At 37.9% G+C, this 27,360-nt stretch overlaps 1 protein-coding gene across 5 annotated transcripts; it reads right to left on the bottom strand.

The window, feature by feature from the left end:
• gdpd4a (glycerophosphodiester phosphodiesterase domain containing 4a) lies at positions 1–24,776 on the bottom strand. Of its 5 annotated transcripts, none has more exons than XM_026365106.1 (18): positions 24,633–24,776; positions 14,070–14,184; positions 13,126–13,231; positions 12,587–12,690; positions 11,340–11,433; positions 10,843–10,902; positions 10,661–10,759; positions 10,272–10,365; positions 8,746–8,891; positions 8,532–8,614; positions 7,156–7,306; positions 6,300–6,518; positions 5,992–6,149; positions 4,385–4,532; positions 3,524–3,606; positions 2,359–2,438; positions 1,591–1,695; positions 1–1,180 (listed from the first exon to the last, which is right to left on the bottom strand). In XM_026365106.1, exons 2-17 carry the CDS (start codon positions 14,129–14,131, stop codon positions 1,601–1,603), a joined length of 1,782 nt encoding a protein of 593 aa, XP_026220891.1. In that variant the 5' UTR covers positions 14,132–14,184; positions 24,633–24,776; the 3' UTR covers positions 1–1,180; positions 1,591–1,600. The 5 variants fall into 5 exon arrangements, with proteins under 5 accessions (XP_026220891.1, XP_026220872.1, XP_026220882.1 ...); XM_026365087.1 differs by lacking the exon at positions 1,591–1,695 and having other exon boundaries at positions 1–758; positions 1,032–1,180; XM_026365097.1 differs by lacking the exon at positions 1,591–1,695 and having other exon boundaries at positions 1–716; positions 1,032–1,180.
• Positions 24,777–27,360: the final 2,584 nt, after the last annotated feature.

The following is a 27,360-nucleotide window of genomic DNA, read 5'->3' as shown; positions in this document are numbered from 1 at the left end:
TCAAAAGCATCAGATTTATTTTATTTAAAGCACATTTGGCCCAGATCTGTAGCCAAACTGTAATTACTCCAAGCCATTCCTGATATGCTTTTGAGAAACATATCCCTGCTTGATAATACATTCACTTTAGTACAAACTTGAATAGTAAGAATACCTTCTCAGTCTCATCTTTACATTCATTCTGTCAGTCCAGCAGTGTAAAGTTCATACACTGCATCCAACAATTCACAGACACAGATTAAAATATTAAGACATGATTTAAGGTTTCCTCTAATGCACCTAATGAACGTACAGCTGAAAATGAAAAGCAAACTTGTACAGAAGATACTTCTGTAAAAGGCTCCATTTCATCATCACGCAGAGATCTCCTCTCCAGCTTATTCACCTCCACTGCCTCTGACAAACATTTGGTTTTTTAACAACTAGAAATACAAGACAGAAATAGTGAAATGTATTTGTGCATTACTACAACAGTATAAATTTACTGATTTCTTCTTTTGTAAAGTTTAGCTTCTTTAACATCTTGCACTGCTGAGCTGGTGGTGTTGAATGACCAGAGATGAAAATGTTTTTAAGCATGTCAGCCTCTGGGCTTGTGTTTGACAGTCCTCACTGCAGAGGCAGTTCAAGCATCGATGATATTTTTAGTATGAAAATGGACAGTGGTGCTCCCAGGTTTGTATCCGGAGTCTCTTCGCTAGTCACTGATGGCACATCTGTAAAAGAGGTTGGTTCAGCGGTTCAGTTCCTGCAGGTAGCTAGCCCACAGAACGAGAGGATGAGAGGGGAAGTGGAAAAAGATCAGAGCTGCTGCTTTCCTTTTTTCTCTCTTCTGATTTTTTTCTTATTTGACAACTCCATTATAATTTTAATTTTATCTATGGGCCCACTAAACCCATTTTCTTCTGAGTATTTTAACCCATATTTTTTAGTTATTAATGAAATGAAAGATAATGTTATTGCTAAAAAAACAAAGTCCCCTGAAAATTAATAGTATAGTATTAATACTTTTTGTCAGATCTTATTTGTACCTGCCTTTCTTGCCTCCCTATCTTTCGCTCTCCCCCTCTCAATCACTCTTCTGTTATGGTGGGCAGATGAGGAGTTATGGGTGAATTGGGTGCGCTCCGTAAGTCAGGCCGGACGTTGACACTGGAGATGGACCATACGTCACTCAACTCTGCAAAGAGTTCAAAGAGTTACAAGTTCATGTATGAGAAAACATTGTGTGTAACACACAAGTCATACAATCAGAAAGAGAGGTTTAAACAAGGAGAAATAACAAAAATAAGGGGGGTGAGTACAGATATTGCTGAGCACAGGTAATGTGAGCAGATGTAAAGACCCATGCATCTAATTATGCACAGACAAGAAAAAACATGCAAACTGCTGAGCTACAGTAGATAGGTACGGCACTCAGACAAGGTGTTATTTCACGTTCATCTGAAAAGGACTTATTTTGGCACATTGTAGCTTCAATAATAAGCAAGAGCTTTATAGAGGTTATGCTAGTGTTCTACAGGAAACATAGAAACAACAAAGGTTCAGGATTCATACAAGTTTCCCAAAAGATGGACATGCGGGACTGACATGCAAGGTGTCATGGGTTGAAGACCGAGGGGAGAGAGACGAGAGATCCAGTAGAGGGGTCAGATAGGAGAGGGATCCAGCGAATACAGATGACCTCTGAGGAGTCTGACGTGCACACACAGACACATGACACACTGCATGCAAAGATGATCACCATAAAACAATGTCTTATTTCTGCTGGTTGAACCACAGCTCGGACCTAGCTGCATTTAAATTGCCTCAGGGACATATCAGACATCATTGTAAGCAGCAGTGAAGCTTTGCACTTCTTTGCAACTCCGAATAACACTGCTGATTGTAGATGTGTTGGTGGCAAAATAGAGTTTACAACATATAAGATGTCAAGATTTCAAACCTGTTAAAGAGCATTTCATCTTTTGTAAAGAAGAACATATACTCCATTTAGCCTAACACCCACCTCCCCCCACCCCCACCACAGATGCTATTAATATTGAAGTTCTTTCTTCCAAGGAGGACAGCAATTTAGTATTTCTGAAAATATCAGTGACAACACCCTTTACTCTAAGAGTTTATATTACTTTTGCTCTCCTCTCACACAATCTAAGGAAATATCCTCATTTCTAGGTAACTGTCATCAGTAAAGATCCCAAATCACAATAAACACAGCTAACATCAACCAGGATGGAGACAAGGCATTACATATATGACAGAATAATGTTTGAAATACAATTTTAATGTTTATCTACAACAACGCTGTATAAACACAACCTTTACCCAAGAGTGAGGAGAAGAAAAATATCCTCATACCTGTCCTGAACTTGCTGTACGGTCCATTCTCATGAGTCTGACGGCTGCCGGACCAGAAAGGCAGGCCCCTCTCTCTCCACCTGCAACAAACATCACCAAAGAGACATCAGAGCAGCTGAGAATAGCCAGGTGTTTCTGTATTTACCAGAGTGCTTTGAGACTGCCACATGTGCCACTGTAACTGCTTTGATGTATACACTGTACATGGATGGGTGCGTCTGTGTGTTTGTATGGCTATTATTGTAAGCACCAGTATAAATTTTTAACCTTTGGAGTGAGACCATTTTAGCCAGTCCTCACAATGAGAAGGGTTTTAAAGAGCAATTTTGGGGTTCGGACTAGGTTTTAGGGTTAGTATTAGAATTAGGTTGTGGTTAGGGTAAAGTTTAGGGTAAGGCAGCACATGTGATAAATAGAAAATTGAGTAGATTAATATGGCCTACGCCTACGGGGCTAGGGAATGAATTATGTCAATGAGTGTCCTCACAAGAACACAACAATAATAACTTAGTAATATAAGTTCCAGGTTGAAAAATACATTTGCCCTCATGTTAGCTAACAGAGAGCTATAGTGAAAGAAATCCCACTGATATTTTAATTACATTAATAACTAAAAATTATTTATTCCAAGTAAAGTGAGTGTCAGTAATGGCAGAGGGACATGACTCAACACTACTGGAGGGTTTATACACTGGAGAGCAAGACTACAAAGTTCAAAATAAAAAATAGGCAATGTTTATTGGTATTGATGTTTTAAAATTAAGGTTTAAATTTCTTGTAGCAGGTGCTGTAGTGTATGTCAAACTATCTTAGAATATAAAAGAGAAAATATTTCACAACTCGATAAAGACAGATGAACGAGAAATATAATTGTGTCAAGAAGCTGGTGGAAAAGAGGCTAGACTGGATTTTCAGGCCTTTAGCTCTCTTTATCTTGTCCATCTCGTGTCTCTGTGTCATTGTTATCCTCATATTTTGCCAACACTTTCATCTGCACATTGATCAAAAACACAACTGTGTTCACAATGGCATCTCAGACTACATATTAATGAAACCTCATTGGCAGTCAGGATGACTCAGCCCTGAATGGCTTTACCACTCCAACACCAGACATTTCAATTAGCAGAGGAAGGTAATTAAGAGAGAAGCATATGTCTCTACCCACCAGTGGAATATGAAAACTGCAATGATGAGAAAGGCAGACACTGCATCAGTCAGAATCCACATCAGATTATATTCCTCTGGAGTCTGGAAAGACACAGAGAGGGGGGGTTGATTAAATTTGGAAAAATATCTCCTCAGATTTATTCCTTCAAACTCATTTGAATCTATAGACATGTAGGTGGTGAGAGAGAGAACATGCAGCCAAAAGGTCAAAGGCTTTATACACTAACGACACCTGCTGTAGAGATTTTAGGTCTGCTACAGAATATCCTATCTTCCCACTCACTGGAAGTCTCAGTGAATAAGAGACATTTCTAGATGTCTAAAACATTAGTATTATGCCACAGTACACCAGTGAACTAAATCACTATTTAAAAACAGAACATGTGCTCACTGGTGATTACTTTGTTGCTCATCTAAGTGCAGTTTTAATTGCCTCAGAAACAGGTTCAACATTTTACTCTTTTTTTGTTCTTTTTTAGTGTTACTGTTTCCAGACAAACTTAGTCATCTGTTGAGCATCACAAACATAGACAAACCGATGACAAAAACAGATACCTAAACATTTTCTTAGGCTACACAAGTTGCAATAATGCTTAAAAAATGCTGTAGGTTGTCAGTTAACTATATTGCAACTGTGCCAACAGCCAAGTGTTATTATATCTACTACTGTACGTAACTGAAACCTTGACATAAAAATACATTTTTATTTTCCTACATGTTGCCTGAAAATTAAAAATGTTTTAATTCAATGAGTGGTTACAGAGAATAATGGAACGATGAGAGAGTGTACTATATGCCAAGATCACAGAGCTATCTGTTCTGGACATGACAATAGAGCTGAAGAGCTGAATCTGCTCACCATGAGGAAAAGTGGTTTGTTGATGTTGGACAGGATATGGATGGAGTTTGTGGTTACAGACTGAGCTCCAGCACACCAGGCCAGAGTGTAGAGCCACGGCTGGCTGATCACGTACAAGTTAGTACTGATGTTCACTGACTGGTACTTACTGTAGAGACAAAGACAACAGTTTCCTTAGTCACTCATTAACGACAACGAGTGACTTAACATCTTGCATAAACACTGACAAACATCACATTGGCACTTTCATGATGATTGAACAATTTTCTGAGATTGAATCCAGGCCAGCGAAAGATAGTAGTAGTGTCGACAACAATGAAGGGAAAGTAGGTAGAGAGAAAGAAGACAAATGAGTTGGTTGTTATGGAGGGAGATTAGTTTGAACTAAAATATGTCCACACAGAAAGAGATGTACATGTTTAGATACACATCTTCACAACCTCATCATGTTTATTGGGATGAAAACATCCTTTAAAAGTACAATTGTCATCTTTTGAGGGTGATGTAAATAGAAAGAGAGAAACAGAGAGAGTGGGAAAAAGAAATGCAGAGGCAAATGATTTTCTATTAAGTGGAAGATGAGGCAGATCTAAGAGGAAGTTATTATTTGCCAGATTATACTATCTGGAGTTGTATAATGTCTAGAAGTTGAATAATCTTGTTACCGTTTCTAGCTGTGACATTAAACAGAGTCAGTTGAAAACTGTCTGTTCGAATATTGTGAATTCATTTTATTTGAACCAGTGAGAAACTAAAGCTAAATATCCTCTGACAGAACATTTTACCCTGAGATTTAACAACTAATTTTATCGCACGTCCACATGATATTTACTTTAATAAAACAAAACACTGTAGTGCTTGCAGTGTCTCATAGAAACTATCTTGAGACAACTTTTACTGTAATAACATGATTTATCTAACCAGGCCTGTTTAGTTGCTGACAAACATGGTGCCATCATAACTGACATTCTCACATTCTGATGAAATGGTGAAGATGAATCAATTGTGACTTTTGTTAAAAACTGTCAGTGTGAGTCACTTGCACTCTACAATCTCTCTCGTTTTATTCCAGACTGTTCTCACACAGCTTCTGTTTATATACATATTCATTTCACTTCTACTACATATAAGCCTCTGCCTCTTATCCTTTTCTTTTACCCCATCTCATTTAAAATGATAACTGTCTGTACCTTTTCACTTCTTCTTCATTCTTTCCATCTCTCCAACCAACTCTCTCTCCTCTCCAGTCTCTTCTAACATGAACCTCTCACCCGCTTGGTGTTTACCTCCCTACATTCCCCCTCACTTCCCTAAGGATGTTCTACAAGCAAAGACATTGTGTCACAGAGGATGCGGTGGCCATCTGCACCTCAAGTTACATAACTACATACACACTCAGAAGCTTCAAAAGGGTGAAATGTCGCATTACTCTGAGTGGTTGAACATACAGTACTGTACTGTGTGACTATATTTAGGGATATGAATTTTGAAATAACTAACAGAATTTATCAAGCTTTGTTAAAGGTTATTGTTGCTTAAATGCAAATGAATGCAAATATTTACATTTGATTTCATAAATCAATACATGATTGTGCATTTGTGTATACCTGATCTGTTGCTGAGACATGGTGCTGTAATGCAGGTTTAGTCTGGTTATATGGGCATCTGTCAGTTCCTGAATAGAAGCCTTCTCTCCAGAGGTCTGCTGCAATTCTGGGTCAACAGCCTGGACCAGCTCTCTGTCTTCGGACGGTAGCCACAGCACCTACATATACACAGGTGTATACACAAAAATACACTCAAAAATGAAAGAACTAAAATCCAACATAGTGAAAACCAAAGTACATAAAAAATGAATCATCGAGCTAAATGTATAATTAAAAAGCTTTTAGACCCATCCACATAGTACGGTTACCTGTGAAGAGTTAATGTGGGCCTCCACCACCTGCAGAGTGGTGTTTATATATGACTGGCTGTAAGGATGTCCATGTGGTGGCTTCCGCAGGTCAAACAGCACTAGTCTACCACTAGTGGATGCTAACTCCAGAAACTGGGCCAGAGATGGAATAGACTGGTTCAGAGCCTGGTAGCGGTCCACCTCAGACAGGGATGACACAGTAGTAAATGGATCCTTCTGTAAGAGATGGTGACAGATGTGATTTATGTACCAGGATGACGCTGGAAAAAAAATGCTTAGTTGAGAAATGCTGAAAAACAAAATCTAGCTATTTTAAAATTCCAGAAATTAGGATTTACAGTATATAACAATTCTGACTATTTGCACTTAATGCAATCCAGCATTTATTTTTTCTAACAGCACAGGGCATTCATACTATTTGCAAGTATTTTGTTCCTCTATAAATCGTGATCTTTGCTTTACTATAATGATCATTTTCTTCTTTCAAGGTTTGCTAAATCAATCAACCTTTACATTTGTAACTGTAGCAATGATATAGTATTTGGAGTTCAAGCTTTAAAAGTATCTGTACATACAGTACATGTTCTATACTATGATTTTTTTATTATAGATTTATATATTTTATTAAAAATTTCTGTCTCTCTTTTATTTGAAAAAGGTGCATGTCAGATGCAGACACAAATGGCCTGAAGATGCATAAGCACACATCAGAACACGCTACAATTCATTTATTTACTAGTGCTCAGTGTCTGTCATCTGCCTTCTATTATGAATTTCAGCAAAACACAATTACATTGTTTGGGTGAACTAAGTCATGCATTGAAACAACAACAAACTGTGTTTATTTTCTCACCGATAAGAACCAGTCACCAGCATTCAGCTGTTGTAACTCAGCCCAGGTGAACATAGAGGCATCAAGGTGTGTCCGATTTGGGAAAACCTCGGCAACATTAGTGGTTCTCCGCAGAGTCAAGTCATGCATCAGGAAAGGAACACCATCATAACTGCAGATAGTAATGTAAAGAGTGACAATCCAGAATCAGATGCAAGCGAGGCAAGTGTAGAACAGAAATGGAGACAAGGGAATGGGACTGAAAGAAGTGCAGGTACAACAAAAATTATAAAGTCATCAGTATAGATTCTTTACTCACAATAAAAACAAGGTATGGCTTTTATTCATGAAAACACAAACAAGCAATATTAGTAACCCTGCCATCTCATTTAATCAAAACTTAAAGCCATAAACACACACTCCCACTAATAGATTAACTGTAGGTAATTACACAGGAACTGCAAAGTACCCACAAACATTCACACAGACCACACACACACACAGATTCGAAGGTTAACAGCATGGGATAAAGCTAACTGAATAACACTAAAGGCCGTGCTTTTAGGTTGTAGTGTGCCAACTCACCAGCTGTGGACTAATGTGAGGGCTACTGGCTAACTGGATTAACATGCCAGTAATCAGCTTAGTTCTAAGGGTATCCCATTGGCTGCTGATCTCTATAAATAGCAAAATTATATAAGAAATACACTTATCTGTTTACTATTGACCCACCACTTAGGTGAACTCTACAATTAACTAGTAAATATGTTGTGAAATCTTGTGTTAGGGTAAGGGGTTAACATTGCTGATCGATATAATTTAATCATTTCACTCAAAGAAACTTTGTCACATTAATTGCTCAGTAAGGAAACACAGGAAATATTGATCACAATCTTTCACATATTACACAGTGTATTGTATGAACTTGTGATTGTGAGCATGTCATAATAGTTTCATAACATATTGTGTTTTGTTGATGGCTGTAGTATAAGTGGAGTGATTTTCTCAGCAATCTACTTTTTACTTGAATGGGTGACAAACTACTTTATTGTGTTATTAAAAAGAGGAACTGCTACTCTAACCTTTTATGCCTGTGTGACAAACATTTTGAAAGGGACTCTGGAGTTTTCATGCAACATTACCATTCAGTGGTTCTCACAAACAGATGCAAATAACATGGAAAGTTGGTCTGAAAACCCACACGCTTGTAGTTTCAGAGCTACACTATGCAGACTATTCTGCAGTGGTGTTCACTATCTTATCCACCAGTAAGAATACAGAATGACTGCTTATTCAGTTTTGCAGCTGAAAGAAATTGATACAGAGAAATGGCAGACAACACAATATACATGTATTTATTCCCATATAGTGCATAAACCAGTGAGTGCAGTTAATACCTGATAGTGACATCAGTTTCTAGTCCTTCTCCTCCTGCTTCCACCGCTTTCTCAAATGACATTAAAGTATTCTCCGGAGAAATCTATGCACACACACACACACACATTCCCAGTGTGATGAGAACAATGTACATGAATAGTCAACATTAGCGGTAAGACAGACTTCAAACAGGTTTGAGACAGATCTAAATGTTCTAGTTTAGTTCAGCCTCACCATTGGAGCTCCTCTGTGTCCAATGAGTGATGGAGGAGGTCCCAGAGTTCCTTTGTCTTTAATGCAGGGAGAATACATTCCCAGGGGAACAAGGTAGAGAGAGAACAGCACGGACAGGTAGAGACCCAGGACAGCCACCTGACGCACTAAAACAGACATAAAAAAACAAACAAAAAACAATCTTTTGATTGCATGAAACATGCCTCTGTTTTAGAGAGGTTACATATAAAGCAAACAATTTGTTAAATTACGATTTCTGTCTATCTGCTAGTATACATACATTACAGTTTGTGTATAACTGAAACAGATACAGAGTAAGACATAGACATATGGTTTCTATGCTCATTTGGGATATAAAAAAAAAACAAAAAACAGTTGAATATAGTCACATTGTGTCCTTGCTGGATTTGCCTTGTAACAACTGCCATCATCAACCTAGAATTCAATGTGATTTTCTCTGTCTTTACTTCTGCGATTAATTTTTTATTATTATTGGTTTGACCAAAACTTTGCAGCTTTTTAGTAAGCTTTCCAGGTTAACCCAAACCTTCACTATTCCTTACATCCAAGAAAAACATTAGTTGTTCAATGGAATAAAACTGTTGAACTACAGTAAAACCATAAACTCTTCTCTTTTGCAAGTGTTCATATTGCAGTAGAAAAGGGGAGAGCTTTATTACATCCTGTGCCTTGCAAATCTCTCTCCTGCCAAAGAGAGACCTGGAGAGACCCACGACATGACTCAGCATCACTCTACCCGCTGAATCACCATGGCAACTCGGGACAGTACCCATGGAGACCAAAGAGAGAAGAGAGACGCAGAGAGACATGCAGAGGTCAAAGCCGCTCAGTGGTGAGGAAAAGGCAGTCAGACACAATGCAAGACAGAAAGGGTTGCCGAAGGCTTGTAAAAAGAAACAGACAGCACCGCAAGAACAAGCAAGAATAAACAAAAGCCCAAAAACCAAAAGAAGTTAAGAACACAGGGGACAAGCATTAAAGAGACAAACATATGAGTAGGAGACATTGATTTTCTGTTAAGATGAATGAATGGCAGGGAGGTCTACAGCTTTATAATTAATGCTGGGCCAGTGCATCACATTGTTTAAGTGAATGTTTGATTTCAGAATAGTACAGTTCAGTACTAAGAGAACTGAAGCTTTTAGAACTGTTTTTTGATTTACAGTGGTTCCTGAAGGGACTGGCCAAGCTGCTTGGAGTAATACTCAGTGACTAAAAACAACATTCAGATGCGACCAAACCATTCAGTGTGAATAGTCAGGTTTTAGATATTAATAATTGTTATTACTATTCTTACCCAAATTATGGACACTATGATACATTTATTGTATTTAGTATTTATCTTTCTTTACAATTATTTGCCTTATGTAAAGATACTTTAGCAAAACCAGTCTGAGTTTTTTCTCTAGCAGTATGTGCTAATTGAGTTTGAGAGATTAAGCCCCACCTCCCTTCCAGTGTTTGCTTCAAAGGTGACAAAGATGAAAATTTTTCTCTTTGGTTACCTTTCTTATTCATGCGGAAGAAGTGTAATGCTATTGGCCAGGAGAGGATCGCCATTAGGGCAACTGCTGCCACATGTAGGAAAGGTGCTGTCACCTATAGATAAAAAGAGGAGAATGACAGAGCCAGAGAAAGAAAGAAAGAAAGAAAGAAGACAAGGGACAGATCAAACTTTCAGCACTGTCTCAAAGATTGCACTTAAAAAATGAAGCACAAATTGATGCATGTATAAATGCAATAGATATGTGATAGATATCCACATCACTAACTATTATCTATCTATCTATATAGACACACACACACCACACACACAATGTTTTGCAAATTATAAAAAGAAAACAAATGCTGTAATTCTTCACTGTAACAGACTAGTGTGTCAGTGTTGGCTTACCTGCAGAGAGAGAAGGAGAGTCTGCCATTCTTTGCTCCAGAGGTCAGACAGGACAGCAGTGGCTGTGACGGAAAACGCCAATGTCACCACGATACCAGTCTGACACAGAAACAGGAAGACAACTTATTATAACAACTTAAAGTACAACAAGGGGTACCAGCAAGAATGTTGGGTGTATATACCTTGTGGCTCCAATGAAGGTACAGTCTCTGACCCTCAGAAAGCAGACACACTGCCAGCACCTGAATGTTTAGATATTCATTAAAAACCATTATATAAAGATACTTCAGTTTTTTTTTATTACATTTCAAAAAAGTAAATTAATGAATTAGTAAACTAATAAAGCACCTGTCCAAAACTAAGCCATTTAATATTTAATTAACTAGCATTTGGTAAACTTGAACAATAATCACATCAATTATTTATTTACTGTAAATAAAAATTATTTTTAAGCTTAGGTTTTCAAAAACTTTTATATATCTTTTTACTGCCAGTCTACAGAGAAAACAAAACTGTTTGTTTTTCACTTCATCTCTGTTTTTCTGAATTATATAAGTGTTGCATCATTTTTGTCACCTTAGGCAAACAGAAATGTTCCTAAATGTCACACAAAGTGGAAAGAAGGCCAAGCAGCTAATGTGCACTTTTAGACAAGATAAAATCATATAAGCATGCATACCAACAGCAGGGCAATATATGTGAAGAGTGAAGCAGCAACAGCCAGCAGGACCAGAGACCATGGAAACCAGAAACCAAGAGTGCCAAAGTTAAACCTGAAGAGGCACAAGAAAAAACATTAACAGCTATCATAAATAGCGTCTTTCTTTTGTGAGTGAAGTTTGTGAGTGCCATCCCAAAAAAAAAACATTCACACACTAATAATTTATTGGACCGTCTTTAGCTTTTATTACGGCACGCATTCTCTGTGGCATCGTTTCAATAAGTTTCTGCAATGTCACAACATTTATTACCGTTCAGAGTTGGATTCATTTTTCATCAAGATTTTGTTTTGATGATGGGAGAGTTGAACCACTGCACAGTGTTCTCCTGCACATCCCAAAGAGTTTCAATGGAGTTAAGGTCTGGACTCCGTGGTAACCAATCCATGTGTGAAAATGATTGTCATGCTCCCACTATTTCACAATTTGAGCCTGATGAATCCTAGCATTGTCATCTTGGAACATGCCCATGCCATCAGGGAAGAAAAAAATTCATTCATGGAATAACCTGGTCATTCAGTATATTCAGGTTGTCAGTTAGTCAGCTGACCTCATTCTTTGGGCTCATAATGTTGCTGAACCTAGACCTGACCAACTGCAGCAACCCCTATACCATAGCACTACCTCCACAGGCTTGTACAGTAGGTACTAGGCATAATGGATTGCATCACTTTACCTGCCTCTCTTTTTACCCTGATGTGCTCATCACTCTGGAACAGGGTAAATCTGACCTTCTTCCATTGAATAATTCAGTTTTAGTAGTTTCATCAATCTCCTCAGATGTTTTCTTTGCTTAATGCATGTCAATAATTTGACCCTTCTGAAACAGATTAACATCTTTTCCACGACCACAGGATGTCTTCCGAGATGGTTGTTATAAGAAATAAGAAATAAGAAGCTACTCACTGCATCAGTTAGAGTTAAATAACTTGTTGCAAACTGAAAAATAATCATCCATGCAATAATTATCCAATGGGAGGCTCTTACCCATTTGCTTATTTAAATCCAGGTGGTGACTTTTTTTTGGATGGGCAGTGTATGTCCCATAAGGAATTCATGTTAAGATGATCAATACACATATTTATTTGTGTTAGTATTATAAATTGCTCTATAAATTTCAGTAAAAAAAAATACATACAGCAACTTACATGATTGTGTGCAATTGCCAATAAGAATGTAAAACAGATAATGTATGTATGTGACCTACCAGTCAAAGTCATTGTAGTCATTCTGAGCTTCACTCCAGAAGTAAAGGAATACAAAAGTAAGGAAGAAGGTCAGGATCAAGAGCCCAAAACTGCCACACTCCACCTGTAACACATACAAATAAGGTTTTGTCCTAGCAAACTACATTCTACACTGATCATCTTTCACATAAATAAAGCTCCAACAGCCTATAATTTTAAAAGCTTTTAGGGTAAAGGTTTGAAGACCACATTTTCCTGAGTTAACAGGATTTTTTGTCTTCATTAGAGGCAGAACAGTGCCTTTTTGATATAAACAATCTGGCAGATACAGATGAAGTCAATCATATTACAAAGTGCATATGAAAGCAGTATATTTTAATACACGCTGACGAAGTATGTATGTGCTAAAACATTTTCAGTGAAAAGCAGAACTGACTGTTGAAGTCAGCAGGCCAGTGAAGGAAAACTGGCTAGGCAATCAATCTCTGCATGATCAGCAAACGAACCAATCTCAACACACTATTTCTAGATGGTGCTGTGTGTGTATGTATTTGTTTACCTTGCTGCAGCAGCACTCTCCTGGCTGTGCGCGGGCTCTTTGGTATCGTCTCCATTGGCAACCATAGAGGCCAGCCAAACAGGAGACAAATGGTTGGTGTTCATACCTGAAGCAGTAAATTTTTAATCAAACCTGAGACAGTGAATTATGAATGAAATATTAGTTAAATAAAATAAAGTGTCCATATTTACTAAACTTTAAAGACAGCAAGCAAATCTCCTACATATTTAATCAGAATTTCTTACTTTCTGCTGCTGTCATTTATTGGCTGTCAACATTATTCAAGAAGGCAGTCTCAAAAATATCAAATATTCTGTTAATTCTTTTCAGTTTTCATTATAATTAACATTAAAAAGGTTTCAGATTCAATAATTAGATCTGCTACTGGGTAGAGGTTTAATAAGATTTATCCAAACACTGGCTGTCTCTGGGTTGTATAAACATACAGCAGTCATACCAATGTGTCACAAAAAATAATTTTCTTTAGATGATGCAATCAGGCTATATCTGTACAGAAAGGAGCACTGAGTCATCCCTCTGTGCAGACACAGATGGTAGGCTGTTGTACTTCAGAACAAACAGTTCTCCTTAAACAGGGTTCACAGCAAACTTTGTAACCAGGTTAAGTAACCAGGACACTGTTTGAAAAGATATTGCTCTCTTTTTATTCTTTGCAATGTAATAGTACACTGCAAAGATTCTATAACCTCTATAGAATCCTGGTCGACTACATTGTATTAGAGTAGTGGCTGAAGGTCTTCAAAGCTCACCAACTCAAATGTAAACAATCCCCAAGGCTGGACACCACTAGCAGATGAGGTTTTTTTTTCCAGTGACTGATGACTATGACTAAACATTACTACAAAGTGCAGTCAATTTTAAATCAAAGGCACAACACAAATACTGATCAGTGTGACTGCACTGAGGTAACGTGTGTTCTCTACCTTTGCAGCAGCTGCCGCCGCACCACCTTTAGCTTCCCCAGCTTCAGTCTGGTTATGGGCATATGCTCACCCACAGCCCGGCATCACAGAGAGAGTTTTAGTTGGGATGTGTGACCTAGAGAATAGAAAGAGATATGGGATGATGAAGAAGGCAAAGTAAAGATAGGATGAGAAAGAAGATGGACAAAAAGGCACCACTACTTCACCGTCACCTAGAAGCAGAGAAGAAAGTTTGAGTCAATTCAAAATGTATTTATAGGAAAAGTAGACTCAGCAAGACTCTCACTGTGTGCATGTGTGTCCTGCTTAAACTAACCCAGAAAATGCACACACAGAAATACACATTGGCCTATATCTGATGTAACTGGTTATACACAAATTGTGTAGTTTCACACAACATTTATGCAAATTAAGACTGCTACATGCACACACCTACATGTACCTATCCTTTATAGTCTGTATATCTATGCAAATCTATCACTCCATTTGCAGAGCTGCCTGACCGTTGTCTAACTCCAGTGACATTATAATTAGACCAGTCAGTGAGGTACCTGATCAGGTTCTAGAAAGAAGGTTATCAGCCAGTAATCCAGCTAGTAATAACAACAAAGTTTTTAACAGCCAGGAAATGGCATGTGTGATAACAGCTTATCACACACTCTTCCTTACATATTCTCTAATAACCAGTTAGTGGTTACATGATTAATAGTAATGATGGAAGTGTTTTGTACAAAGTTCATAATTAGTTAATGTATGTGTAATCTGATATAGTTGCTTGACTGAACCTGGTGTTTGAAGCTGACAGATGGTTAGTTTACTGTTGTGCTGATGCCAAACACAGTGCCTGTTTTGCTCCACAACTGAAAAGTAGAAGCTGGTGTATAAATGTGCTTGTTGTTTGTCTCTTCAATCAGCAGCCACATTATAACCAGCTATAGAGCTATAACCAGGTAGCTTTGTGTGGACAAACTGTATATTTTACTTAACGAAGCATGTTACTGTTGTTTTCTTTTCAGTTCCTGCATTTTCAAATGCATTAATTCATGGGTCAAGTAAGGCAGTCACAAATCATTTTTATAGCTAATTTTTTCACAACTCATTTTTCACAGTCTCTAGTGTAAAATATTCAGTATTGAGATATACTAGCTTTCATTTAAAACAGAGTTATTTATATGATAGACTGCAAATATGAATCAAATGCATTCACCAAGTAGCAAGTAAAAGGAATTCAATCTTGTCCAAGTGTCAACAGAATACACAATATACAACAAACATTAATAACTGTGTCAGAAAGGGAGCAATAAATGATAGACTGTATGTAGTGTGGGTTGAATAATCAGTAATAACTATAATAAAATAAAATATATGTATACATTTAGTACAGAACAGTATTTTATCTATACATGACAACAGTGTGTACATAGTATGAAATGGAAAAAACTGTGGCGTGAAAAGTTGTAAAAAAAACTTTTTTCCTTGTTGATGGTTCTTGATGTGTATTGAAATTATGGTCAAATATGTACCATTATCATTGCTATCATCTAACTTTGTGTTAGATATGTAAACCCGACAGCCACTATTCTTAAAAAAAAAAAAGATTCTGCATATTTTATCATCTGTTCCAATACATTCTGTACAATTTGAACAACTTTGGTTCATTTTGTCTCTTGATTGAAGTCGGCCACTAGTCCATCAGGCTGACTATCAGCCAAGTTATCACACGGCTGTCATGGCAACTGTGACATCAGTTTTGTTATTATTACTGCAGTGAAAAAGATGAAGGGAGGTGGGGTAAACAAGACAGATCCAGACTGAGTAATAAAAGGCTGAGAGAATGAAAATGCGAGAGGGAAACTGCCATCAGGCGTTGTCTAAGCTGTTATGGACCAGACACAATTTCACACATATTCTGCAGGGTGTCAGAACTCTCCTTTCACCTACAAATAATGCATTGTGGAGTGCTTACAGTAACATACAGTGATATGAGAGAGCCATTGAGACAAAAGACATATGAGAAAGACATAAACACTGTACAAAAGAGACATATCATTGTCATTACTATGTGCTACCCTTTTATGTCAACTATTCATTTGTTTCTGTAATTGTTGTAGTGCTGTTAAAAGTGCTGCTCTACTTATAGAGTTAGGGATTATAGGTCTGCCAACTCCCCAGCACACTAAAACCTGGAAAGTCCACAGTTGTGACAGTACACATAATGTCAACAGTAAGAAGACTTAAAGAGTTCAATCAGGTTAAACAGACTCCTGGTTCATTTTCTAGTGACACACTCCATTCTCACCTTCTCTATTGTCCTCCTAGACAGAACCAATTGAATCAATGATGCAATATGTTAGAACTATTTGCTTTAACTAATTTCCATGTAAAATTAGTTGGTACCACTTAAAAGGGTGAATCAATAATTTTAGAATTACAGTTTTTATTTTTTTTACATTGTCCACTTGCTGGTATCTGCTGACGACCATTAAAGTCTGTTTTTGCATTATATATTATGCACACTATATATTAGTTGCCGCTCAACACCTGCCAGACCATTTTTGCCAGCTAATAAGACAGTTCCTGTCAATACATGCATACCTTCTACTTTTCACTGCCTTTATCTGGACTCCAAGTGGGTCAGACGTAAGACAGGTATTGGCAGAGCAGTGACACACTTTAAGGACTCCTGAGGTAAACGGAGAGCACATCTTTCAGGTTTCAGACTGAAAAAGTTTCAGCACCCCTACAATACTTTGAGGGCCCGGACAAAAATAGCACAGGGTGAAAGGGGGGAATGTAGGAAAGAAGAAATTGTGTCAAATTGTGCATCTAAACCTTTACTGTCTCCCACTGCCAACCTTTCTATTTCCCCCCACTTCAAAATTTGACTCACTCAGCTAATTGTCTTAACCTTAGTTTTCTTCCATTCCATTTTTCCATTCCTCTGTCCATCCATCAGTGTTCTAGTGACTTTATGAGCAGCCTTTGGACCCTGCCCACTACTTTAGCAGGTTCATAGTCACCTTTAATTTACAACATTTCATTTTGTTATTGACGAATAAAAACAAGCTATTTATACACTTATAAACTAGCAATCTTCACTTTAATTAATATTATTAATTTAAGTAAACTGTGATTTAAGTAAAATCCATTAAACAAATGTTTTCACTGAAGAAATGTTCTTAAGTTAACCACATTAAAACTGGTTGTAATATGACCTTCATTTAAAGCACATGCAGGCTTAGAGATCAGTGTGCAGGGCCAGCAGAGGCAACAACATGGCATCATTTATAGCAATGGAAAGAACGCAAAATATTCACTTTCTGATCAGCATTTTATACATTTTAGTTATAGAGCCAAAGGTTTTTGGCTACTGACCCAGAAAACAGGAAAAGTGTGTTTTTCATGACTGCTCCAGTTTCCAAAAGCCTTGTTCTACTTTCCCAAAGGGATGGATTGTTGGGAAAGTTTTTAGTGAACAGGTCTGCTTTTCTCCTTGCTAACATGAAGGAACTGATTATATTTAGGTCAAACACAAAGACAGATTCACCAGTGAGCACTTTTACACTCAATATGCCAACAAATTAATCCGTTGTGTCAGTTTAACATAAGCCCTTTTCATTGTAAGCAGGTTTAAATTTAAGAGGTTTCTAAATATAACTGACAGCAACAACAACAAAGAATGATCAGAGCTCTACCTAAACCTGAAAAAAATCCTTAGTGATATGGAACATCTAAGGTAGGTCTGTTGACATATGGTGCATTAAGGAGACTTAAAAGGTTTTTTCAGGTTAAACAGAAGCCCAATTCATTATCTAATGAAACACATGCACTTCAAAACAGAAGATTAATAGTCACTGCAGCCACTATCGAGAAATCATCGAGTGAGAAACTATTCAGGCTTTCAGTTTATCACTTTAAATCAGGTTGGAAAGAAAGGAATCATATTTCATAAGGTTTTAAGAAAAGGTGATTCCAAGTGCCAACTTATATTTTAACATCAATATTAACATTAAAAGCTTCTTTTCTGGCTTCAAAAGCCCACTAAGCAATTTGAAAACCATACTGCATCAACAACAGAATGGATGAACCACACTATCCTAAACCCATCTTTTTTTTATATATTTTAATTTTGCCTGCCACTATAGGACTAAACATGGTTTTAGTCACCAAAATGTCTTTATGTCTCTCTTTATGCTGCCTTATAACTGAGGCGGGTAGAGAAAAGGTTAATAATCTGTCATGTTTCTCGTGCCTATTCTGCTCCATCACATCCGACGGGATCGTCAACTGTCTTGTATTGCCTCCAAGAATTAAATTACATCCTGCTAGGAATGAGTACCTGCAACTGGAAATATGGCACATGTTCACATGGACACATGAGTGCAACTATACCAGCTTCCACTCTTGTCCACAAGGTTTAGGACTGTGTTAATTCTTTTGACCATTCTTCCAGAGGCACATTTGTGAGGTCACACACTGATGTTGGACAAGAAGGCCTGGCCCTCAGTCTCCATTCTAATTCATCCGAAAGGTGTTCTATCAGGTTGAGGTCAGGACTCTGAGCAGGCCAGTCAAGTTCATCCATGTCCTTATGGACATTGCTTTGTGCACTGGTGCACAGTCATGTTGGAAGAAGAAAAAGTTGGGAGCATGGAATTGTCCAAAATGTCTTCATATGCTGAAGCATTCAGAGTTCCTTTCACTGGAACTAAGCCCAGCTCCTGAAAAACAACCCCACACCATAATCCCCCCACCAAACTTTACACTTGGGACAATGCAGTCGGACAAGTATGACTTGGATGCAGCTGCTCGGCCATGGAAACCCATTCCATTAAGCTCTCCAAATTCCACATTTGTGACAACGTAACTAAACTGAACAATATAAACTGTGTAAAGTAACTGTAAACTAACCCTAACCCTAACCCACAAGTAGGGAAGTACAATGCTATGAAAATACAAACAGGCTGGTTCTGTTTCAAAAAAACAGATCAACTACCAGTCTCAACCAGAACAGCTGCAAAACAACAATTTAAAGGACATTTCTAGGTGTAAGAAAAAACCCTTCTGGCACAATAATTGTGCTATTATTATGGTGGTGTATTATAATACACCACTGTAACGATAAATCTTAAAACAATACATTTATTCCAGGTTTAGCCATTACTCTAGGCGTTTTCATCGTACAAACACAAAGGTGACGAGCACATTGTGCTTGAGTGCACAAAATAGTATGTGTGATGGAAAGAGAGTTGTATCTATTTAATTTAATTGACCCTTGTGGAATAAATTAACCGATGATTACACAGGTCTTCAGTTATGTGTGTTTATGGGCCTGTGTCTGTGTGTTTGTATGTTAGCACTGTTAATATACCCATAAGTAATACGTTTATCTAAGTATCTCTCCCACTGCAGTCAATAATGTGGAAACAGAAAGGTAAATATAGCAAACAAGTCTTGAGCAGATCAAAAATGTCTAACGTAGTGAACATGACATGGTTCGTCAACTAACTAGCACTTTTACAATGAGGTTTTCAGTTTAGTCCACAAACCAGGTTTTCTTCCAGCAGTGACAGCAGCAATTTTTAACTGCAAGAATATGATCTGAATCCCCAAAGAGTTTGTGGAGTGCCTAGGCACTTAATCCCTGCCACTCCCATGGAGCTGTACGAATGTGGTTTCAGGATGTGAATATGCACAAGATTGGATTAAACTTTAATGATCCCCTAGGGGGAGTAGAGTATTAGACGCATTAATGTGAAGCAGGTCAGTGCTGAGAAGGAAACTTATGAACAAAACATTTTAAATGTACAAAACATTTAAAAATATACTGTTAAGTAAAACATAAACACGGAAATTCTGGCGAGTCGGACAATAGTAAATAACCTGAAAAGATTGCCAGCTTTATTATTTTGCATGTGAAATGACACAAGCTAGGAGTAAAGATAGAAAAAGATAAAAAGGCATTTCTGCAGTCTTTTTTTTGTCGGAGATACTGGTGATACCCAGCAGCAGATGGAGCTGAATGTGATTGATCCCAAACTGCCCAGGTAAAATTAAGGAAGAGCTAGTTTTGACAAATGACACAAACAGTACATGTAGGTTCCAGGGTGAGAGTTCATTGGTTTATCAGTGCATTATGCAATAAAACACACCACACCGGACACAAAAATGCTGCTACAGTACGACATGAAAGCAAGAGTTGTGTTGACATGTTCTTGATTCGGATTTAAATGTATGAAAGATCAGGATCTTACATATATTTTAGATCTTTCCTTATCTAATGGTGCCTTGCAAGCACCAAGTATATTCTTCTTTAGGGCCACTGTGTCTGTATTACATTACTGAGTAGGTGAACATGCCACACACCAATAAAAGAAAGATACTACAGATAAATCAATGAAGAGAGGCACAGAGAGCAGGAGAGACAGTACACATAAAACAATGGAGTTGTCTGTGCCCACACTATTCAGCTCTCTGCTGTTCACTCACTGTCCAAACACATCACACCATAGCTAACAAAACCACCACCAACCAATACCAAACATTTGCTTAAGTGTCATTTTAAATAAACAAATGGTGATAATTCTTCTTGAAAAATTCAATTCAATTTATTTGTATAGCGCTTTTTACAATTGACATTGTCACAAAGCAGCTTTACACAAGCAAGAAACGATGGACGTTTAAATGAAGTGAATGTATATGAATAATAATAATCAGATTGTCCCTGATGAGCAAGCCGAGGGCGACAGGAAGAAACATTGAGAGGAACCAGACTCAACAGGCAACCCATCCTCTTATGGGTGATTACATACTATGTGTTTGGCAGCAGGCAGTCCCGTATAATAGTTAATGTCTTTAAGTTAATGTCGAGTCCAGTTAGTTATAGGAGGCTCTGGTAGACTCGTCGGAAATTCCAGTCCTGGATTATCAAGCGTTGAGCCGAGACCTCGGAGAAACAGCTGCCGATGTCCGCCGAGGCCAGGACCGTCTTCATGGTAGAGTGGAACCAACCCCAGTCACCACAAGGCATCCCAAAAATGTTAAGGATATGTAGCTTAACAAAGTCTGCATAACACCCTAAAATTCTTATCAGCTGAAAATGATTAATAGTCAAAATCAAAGGTCAAATGTCTAAAAGTCACTTAAGATCCTGTTTGACAAACCTTACCACTCCCACTATTTTATCATTCACAGAGATTTAGTATGGACGGTTATACAACATGTTTGGACTTCCTGTCTCATTGTAATCTTGGCCATGGACTAGCACCTACTCATTTGAGCTGCTTTGTTAAAGGTTCAGTAGTTTAACATTCAGAACAAGAAAACTGAATTGATCTAAAAGCAAAACTGGGAAATCAGTCTTTCAAGTGCAACAACCGTGTGGAACTCTTCACAGAAAAATGAGCTTTACATTAGGTACTACAAAAATGCATGGGTAAAATGTACACATACTGCATGTGTACATTGTACGCTCTAAGGTAATTCGAAATATAATAGAATAAAGACTTTTATACTGATCCAACTTATCAAGAGCCTTGTTTACTTTTTGCCCATGGTCACAACAAAAGCACATCACATCTTACTAAACCTTTAAAACATGTTTAGCTAAAAGGTCAGAAAGTTTGTTGCCGCTGGAAGGAGGCCAATTGAACTCCTCATTCGTGATGGGAACGGACCTTTAGGCAAGAAACTTAATTCAAGCTGCTATGCTGCAAACTTGAGAAACGGAAACAGATTCTTATCTCTCTTTCAGTGTTTGAAGATACTACTCTTTGATTATTACAAGATTTCTCAAAATAGTAAAAGTCTTGCTATAAGGTACTAACAACAGACAGCTGTTATGCCACCACCAGTTCACTACTGTGACCTTTCAGATATCCTGCTGTTATTTTACTGTCCAGGGATTTCCAAACTGTGTTTATTGAGTCCAAGTCCCAGATGTAATTGTTACTTTAATAGCCAATTTTCCATGTGTTGTGGTATCATAATATTAAAGGTGCAGGTTACAGCCTTTTTCAGTTTTTCACTGGAAATATGGTCCTCATTATGTGGAGGTTCTGTCAGATCAGATTCATTAAAAAAATGTATTCACTTCTATTTTTTTTAGCAAGACTTCAAGAATTCAAGCAGAGAATTTCAGTTATTTCTGCTTGATTAGTAAGTTTTTAAAGTATTCACCTAACCTCGCCTAAAGGAATGGGTGATCTATGTGCGCTCTCTGCATTCATGCCTAAAATAATATCTTACTCTATTAGTAGATTCCACGCTACCATGACGACGGTCCTGGCCTCGGCTGACGTCAGCAGCTGTTCCTCTGAGGTCTCGACACAACGCTCGATAGTCCAGGACTGGAATTCCCTACAAGTCTACCAGAGCCTCCAATACCTAACCGGACTCCATAGTAACTCAAAGACATGAACTGTTATACTGAACTGCCCGCTGCCTGCTGCCTAACAAATAGCATGTAATCACCCATAAGAGGATGGGTTCTCTGTTGAGTCTGGTTCCTCTCGAGGTTTCTTCCTGTTGCCTTCTCAGGGAGTTTTTCCTTGCCACCGTCGCCCTCGGCTTGCTCATCAGGGACAATCTGATTTTTGAATCTGATTCTTACACATTCACTGTTCATGTAAACTTCCATAGCTGACTCCATGGGGACTGGACTGGAGACTGGGCTGTACATGCCACTGCTGAATTCCACTCGCATTTCGCAGGTGTTAATGTCAAGCCCTGAACATTAGCATTTTTGCTTTTTGACTGTGAGGGTAACCCTTTTGTCTAAATTAAGATTACTAAGTGTGTCTTTAGATGAGGAAACTTTAGCATCCTGGGACCACTCTGCTATGCTTGAAATCTTAAATGATGAAATAACACTGACTTCATACAGAAACACAGGGGGGCTCAGCAGAAAGAGAACACTGCTTTCTCCTATGAGTTGGGAAGAGAGTCGTGTCAGTCAGGAGGTTGTGCAGCAGAGCTGTTGAATCACAGCACTCTGGTTGCCTAAAGTCTGTGTGAGTGTCTGAATGATGTCTGCGCCAAGAGCGCAGAACCTGAACAGTTTGCTTGGGTTCAAATTACATCACAGTTGCTATAAAATAAAAGCAGATTTTTTAGGGCACCTATTAACACACAATCCCGCTGTGCTCATTATTTCCTATTGTGAAGTGAAATGGAAACTATGCAGCTTATGAAGAGAACATGAATGGTAACATAACACTAGGTACAAACAAAAAGAACCTTCAAAAAAACCTAAGGGCCTAAGAGGATAACAACCCAGATTAGGTTGAAAATCCAAGACTAACCATTTCAGAAATATTTGAGACACTTGAATCACCTGTTAGGAATGTTAGTATAATCTCTGTGCCTGTTGTTTGGTTACATACTGCCAGTAAGATTTTCCTCATCACATTACATAGTAGCCAAATACTACAGCAAATATTGCTATGAAACAACCATGATGAAATGTTTAACCTATGAGAAACAAACAGTCTTGCACAGATGTACTCAGTATTACTGTAACCATCTGTCCTAACTTAAGTCGTTTCAGCCAAGCTGGGACCTGCAGAGATTTATGGCAATCTTCACTTAATCTCTGCTCCCCATGGTGATAATAGAAAGATTATACCTTGTCATACCCCAATCTCATCTGTTATTCCTTGCAGCTTGAAGATCTATGGACTGACCTTGGCTGGTTTATAAAGGCATAAACACCTATTGGATGTCCTGCCCTGTGACTCAAGCTATCATTCAATAACAGGTAATCTTGAACCTAGTTAGATACTAGATGGTTTGATTTGTGTTGACCGAACAATAAGACAGTCTGCGTTGGTACTAAATCACCTACTGGCAGGTAGGAAGCTCAACATTGACAGAACATTTCACAAAATAAACACAAGATCTGACAACCTTTCAGCTGCTTAAACAACAGTGTACAGGTACAGAAAGGGAACGACTGGAATACTATCATTCAACAGCGAACAATCAAGATAAGAATGGCTTCAAACCTACCAAATAGGCTATATGTTTTTCTATCCTCATTGCGAAATAGAATGCGCAATAATACCAAGTTAACGATTATTCATCACCGTAATCAACCAAATTAGAACTCAGTATAGTCTTGCTCAAATAGTTTAACTCTTATTTGCAATCCATTCACTTTCCGGTCCAGTAGTTTGAGTCAACACATCAGCTGTCCGGAGCACAAAACATAAAAAGCAAACAAAATCAGCATCTAAATCAAGGAGTAGCTCTGAAGAGGCAGTGACGAATAACACTTGATGGCAATATTTCAATGAAACAATAAAACGCACAAGAAAGATCTTGAAAATAAACACAGATTACTTGAGGTTAAAAAAATGTCCGTAATTAGCGTAACACGGTTCAGCGGCTGGTAACGTTTCCAGACGCTGCTAACGCTAACTAACAATTATTAATTTCTCTTTCTAACAAACAATATTTTAACACTAACTAACTGACATTGAGCCTACGCGTCGTGTAAAAGTGGTTCGCTGCCAATTCACAGTGAAGAATCGTGATTTAACACAGAAATTCACCTTTTCTTACCTGAACGACGCCACTTTCCTGCTCGACCGTCAGTTTTTTTGTCTGACCGTTAATTTTTAAAACCGTTCTGAAGCACGAGCCTGATGTTGCAGTGCTCTCGTGCAGCAGCGCAGCCTCACGAGCTCCGCGTGCAGCCTCTGTGTGTGTGTGACAGAGGACGGCACGCGCTCTAACAGGGTGACGACAGAACTGCGGGCACGAGGGGCTCCTGACAACCTCTCCACTGACGTCACCGCAGCGCCATTATTTTTTATTAAGCCACTGAATATAAACATATAGAATATAAACTAATAATAATCTATTTATCATTATTATTATTATATTATTTGGATGGCTATAAATATAAATGTTCCCATAGCTTTTTCACTTGTTAACTATTTCCTCCCATTTTTTTTCTGTGTGTTAACTATTGACCACAATTGAATCACTTTGATTAAACGTAACTATAAAACACATTAAAAATAAAAAACGTCAATGGTCAAGGTCAATGTAACTTTACACTTCATTAATTAAATATAATTTAATTCCTTTGCACTATAGTTTATTTTTTCTTACGTTACTATATTTTAAGTTATGACTATTTCCAATGAATACTGCTATATTCACTTCTAGCACACTATTTTCTATAGTTTCTTCACAAACATTTATTAAATGAAACAAAGAAAATGTGAATTACTTTTCTATATGTAAGTTTTTATTGTGCTTACACATCTGAAAGTTGATGTAACCTTGAATAGTGAAAAAAATATATATTATTATTATTAAAAAATATTTAAAATGGCATCTTGCTGACATACTGAGCCCTGAATCATGTTGTAACTAAATTCAGGTTATAAATAATGATGCATCTCAAGCTGCAGGAATGGAACATACTGTGCCCAAGATAATGTTAAACATAATACTTAAGCTAAGTTTTAAAGATACATATTTTTATCTCTACCCCTTGTTTGTACATCTGTTTGGTTGTATAATAACAAACCTTACATGGGACAGCGCTGAAACAGGATTTCATCATGAATGAACAAAGATCATTTCGCAAAGCTTCTTTTAGTGTGTGGGTGACTGTGTGTGTCTCTGTTTGACATCAGTTGAGATGCTGAGGTAGTAAATCCATTACAGCAGGCAGAATTGTGATTAATCCTTACTGAAAACAGAGAAGAAGATGTTTCCAAACATAAGGAAATGTCAGACTACAGTAGATATTATATAACCACAGCGAGGACTGACCTGATCTGAATTTCAATCAATCGTTCTTATAACTCAACTAATCTGCAACACTACATTTTGTTTGAGGGTGCACATGCAGTACAGTATAGACACAGACTATGCAGGGCACAGACCTGAACTCTGCTGCAGTTATTTCTGGAGGAAATAATCTTCAACTTATTAGTCGAAGAAATGTGTTCAAAACAACTCTAGTAATGAGTTAAATAATTAATTCTAGAGGCCTGCACATGATACAGCATATTATATATATTTACACACCAAGATGTTAGTAAAGACACATTTACACAATTTATAATGTAGTTTAAAACACACGGTATTATACAGTGTTTAAGAAACCATACAGTCATATTTTAGTGGTTTTGGTCCTTTGGCTTCACTGTTAGAACACACGTCCCAGGTCAAAGCAATTTGAAATACAAGTACAACCAAACCATTAAATGTATTAGATTAATCCAAGTCACATCTCTCTCTCTCTCTCACTCGCTCTCTTTCTCTCGCAGTTTTGAATGGGCACCTGACTGTTAAAACAGACTTGAAAGTTGTGAACTTGACCTTTAATGTTCAATTTAAAGTAATTTTATATCAAAGCCCAGTGGTTTATACTACTTATCAAAGAGCACAGGAAACTGCTGCATCTGAGTTTAACAGCTGCCAGCTCTCAGGTGTGAATGTGAAGCGGGTACAGCTGAAAATTAACACTCACCCTGTTACAGTTCCCTGGATGAATAAAGGTTGAAAGAGAGGCAGACAACAAGTTATCAAGTGTATCTCTGGAGAAAAAAAGGTCCTTTGGTTTCATGTCGGGAGAGTTGATCTGCTACGCACAGAGATGTTCTGTACACATAGATATCAACACACAGAGTCACCGGGGTCCCCTCTCTCTGCTTATGCAACTCCTACGCAGAGCGCTGCCATGGCAACCCGGTGCACCTTTAATCATAATGCATTTTGAATCTGGTCAACGAGGCATGGGTCGCCACGGTAACAGAGCAATTGCAACAGCAACCTGTATGAAAGAGATCCCTCCTCACAGAGGAAACAGCTTCGCTGAGGGGCCTGAGTGATGATAGTCAGTAAAAAACATCTGTGTACTGAGTGTCAAGACATAAAGGACACACTCAAAACTTTCACTTTCTACAAGAATAAATTCCAAACACTCCAAACATCAAACAGACATCATTTCTTTAAAATGTTTAAAAATAGGGGACTTTGAACAGGACTGCTCTAGAGCATCTTTATCTACTATAACTCCCTGTCTGTACAACAGCATTCGTCACTGAGTACCTGAATCCTGCTGCATCATTAGTGCTCTCAGCAGGAATTACCAGTCAGTTCAATTCAATTTAATTGAAGACAGAAGTCATATCAAGGCACTTTACAGTGTTTAAGTTTTAAGACTTTACAAAATATAACTGTATACAGGATTGTATAGAAAACCCAACAACCCCACAGTGGAGAGGAAAAACTGAAAAAACCTTCAGCAGAACCACGCTCAGGGTGG

The sequence above is a fragment of the Anabas testudineus genome, chromosome 13 (assembly GCF_900324465.2).
Source record: "Anabas testudineus chromosome 13, fAnaTes1.2, whole genome shotgun sequence".
NCBI lineage: Eukaryota > Metazoa > Chordata > Actinopteri > Anabantiformes > Anabantidae > Anabas > Anabas testudineus.
This window is presented reverse-complemented; position numbering and strand designations above follow the sequence as displayed.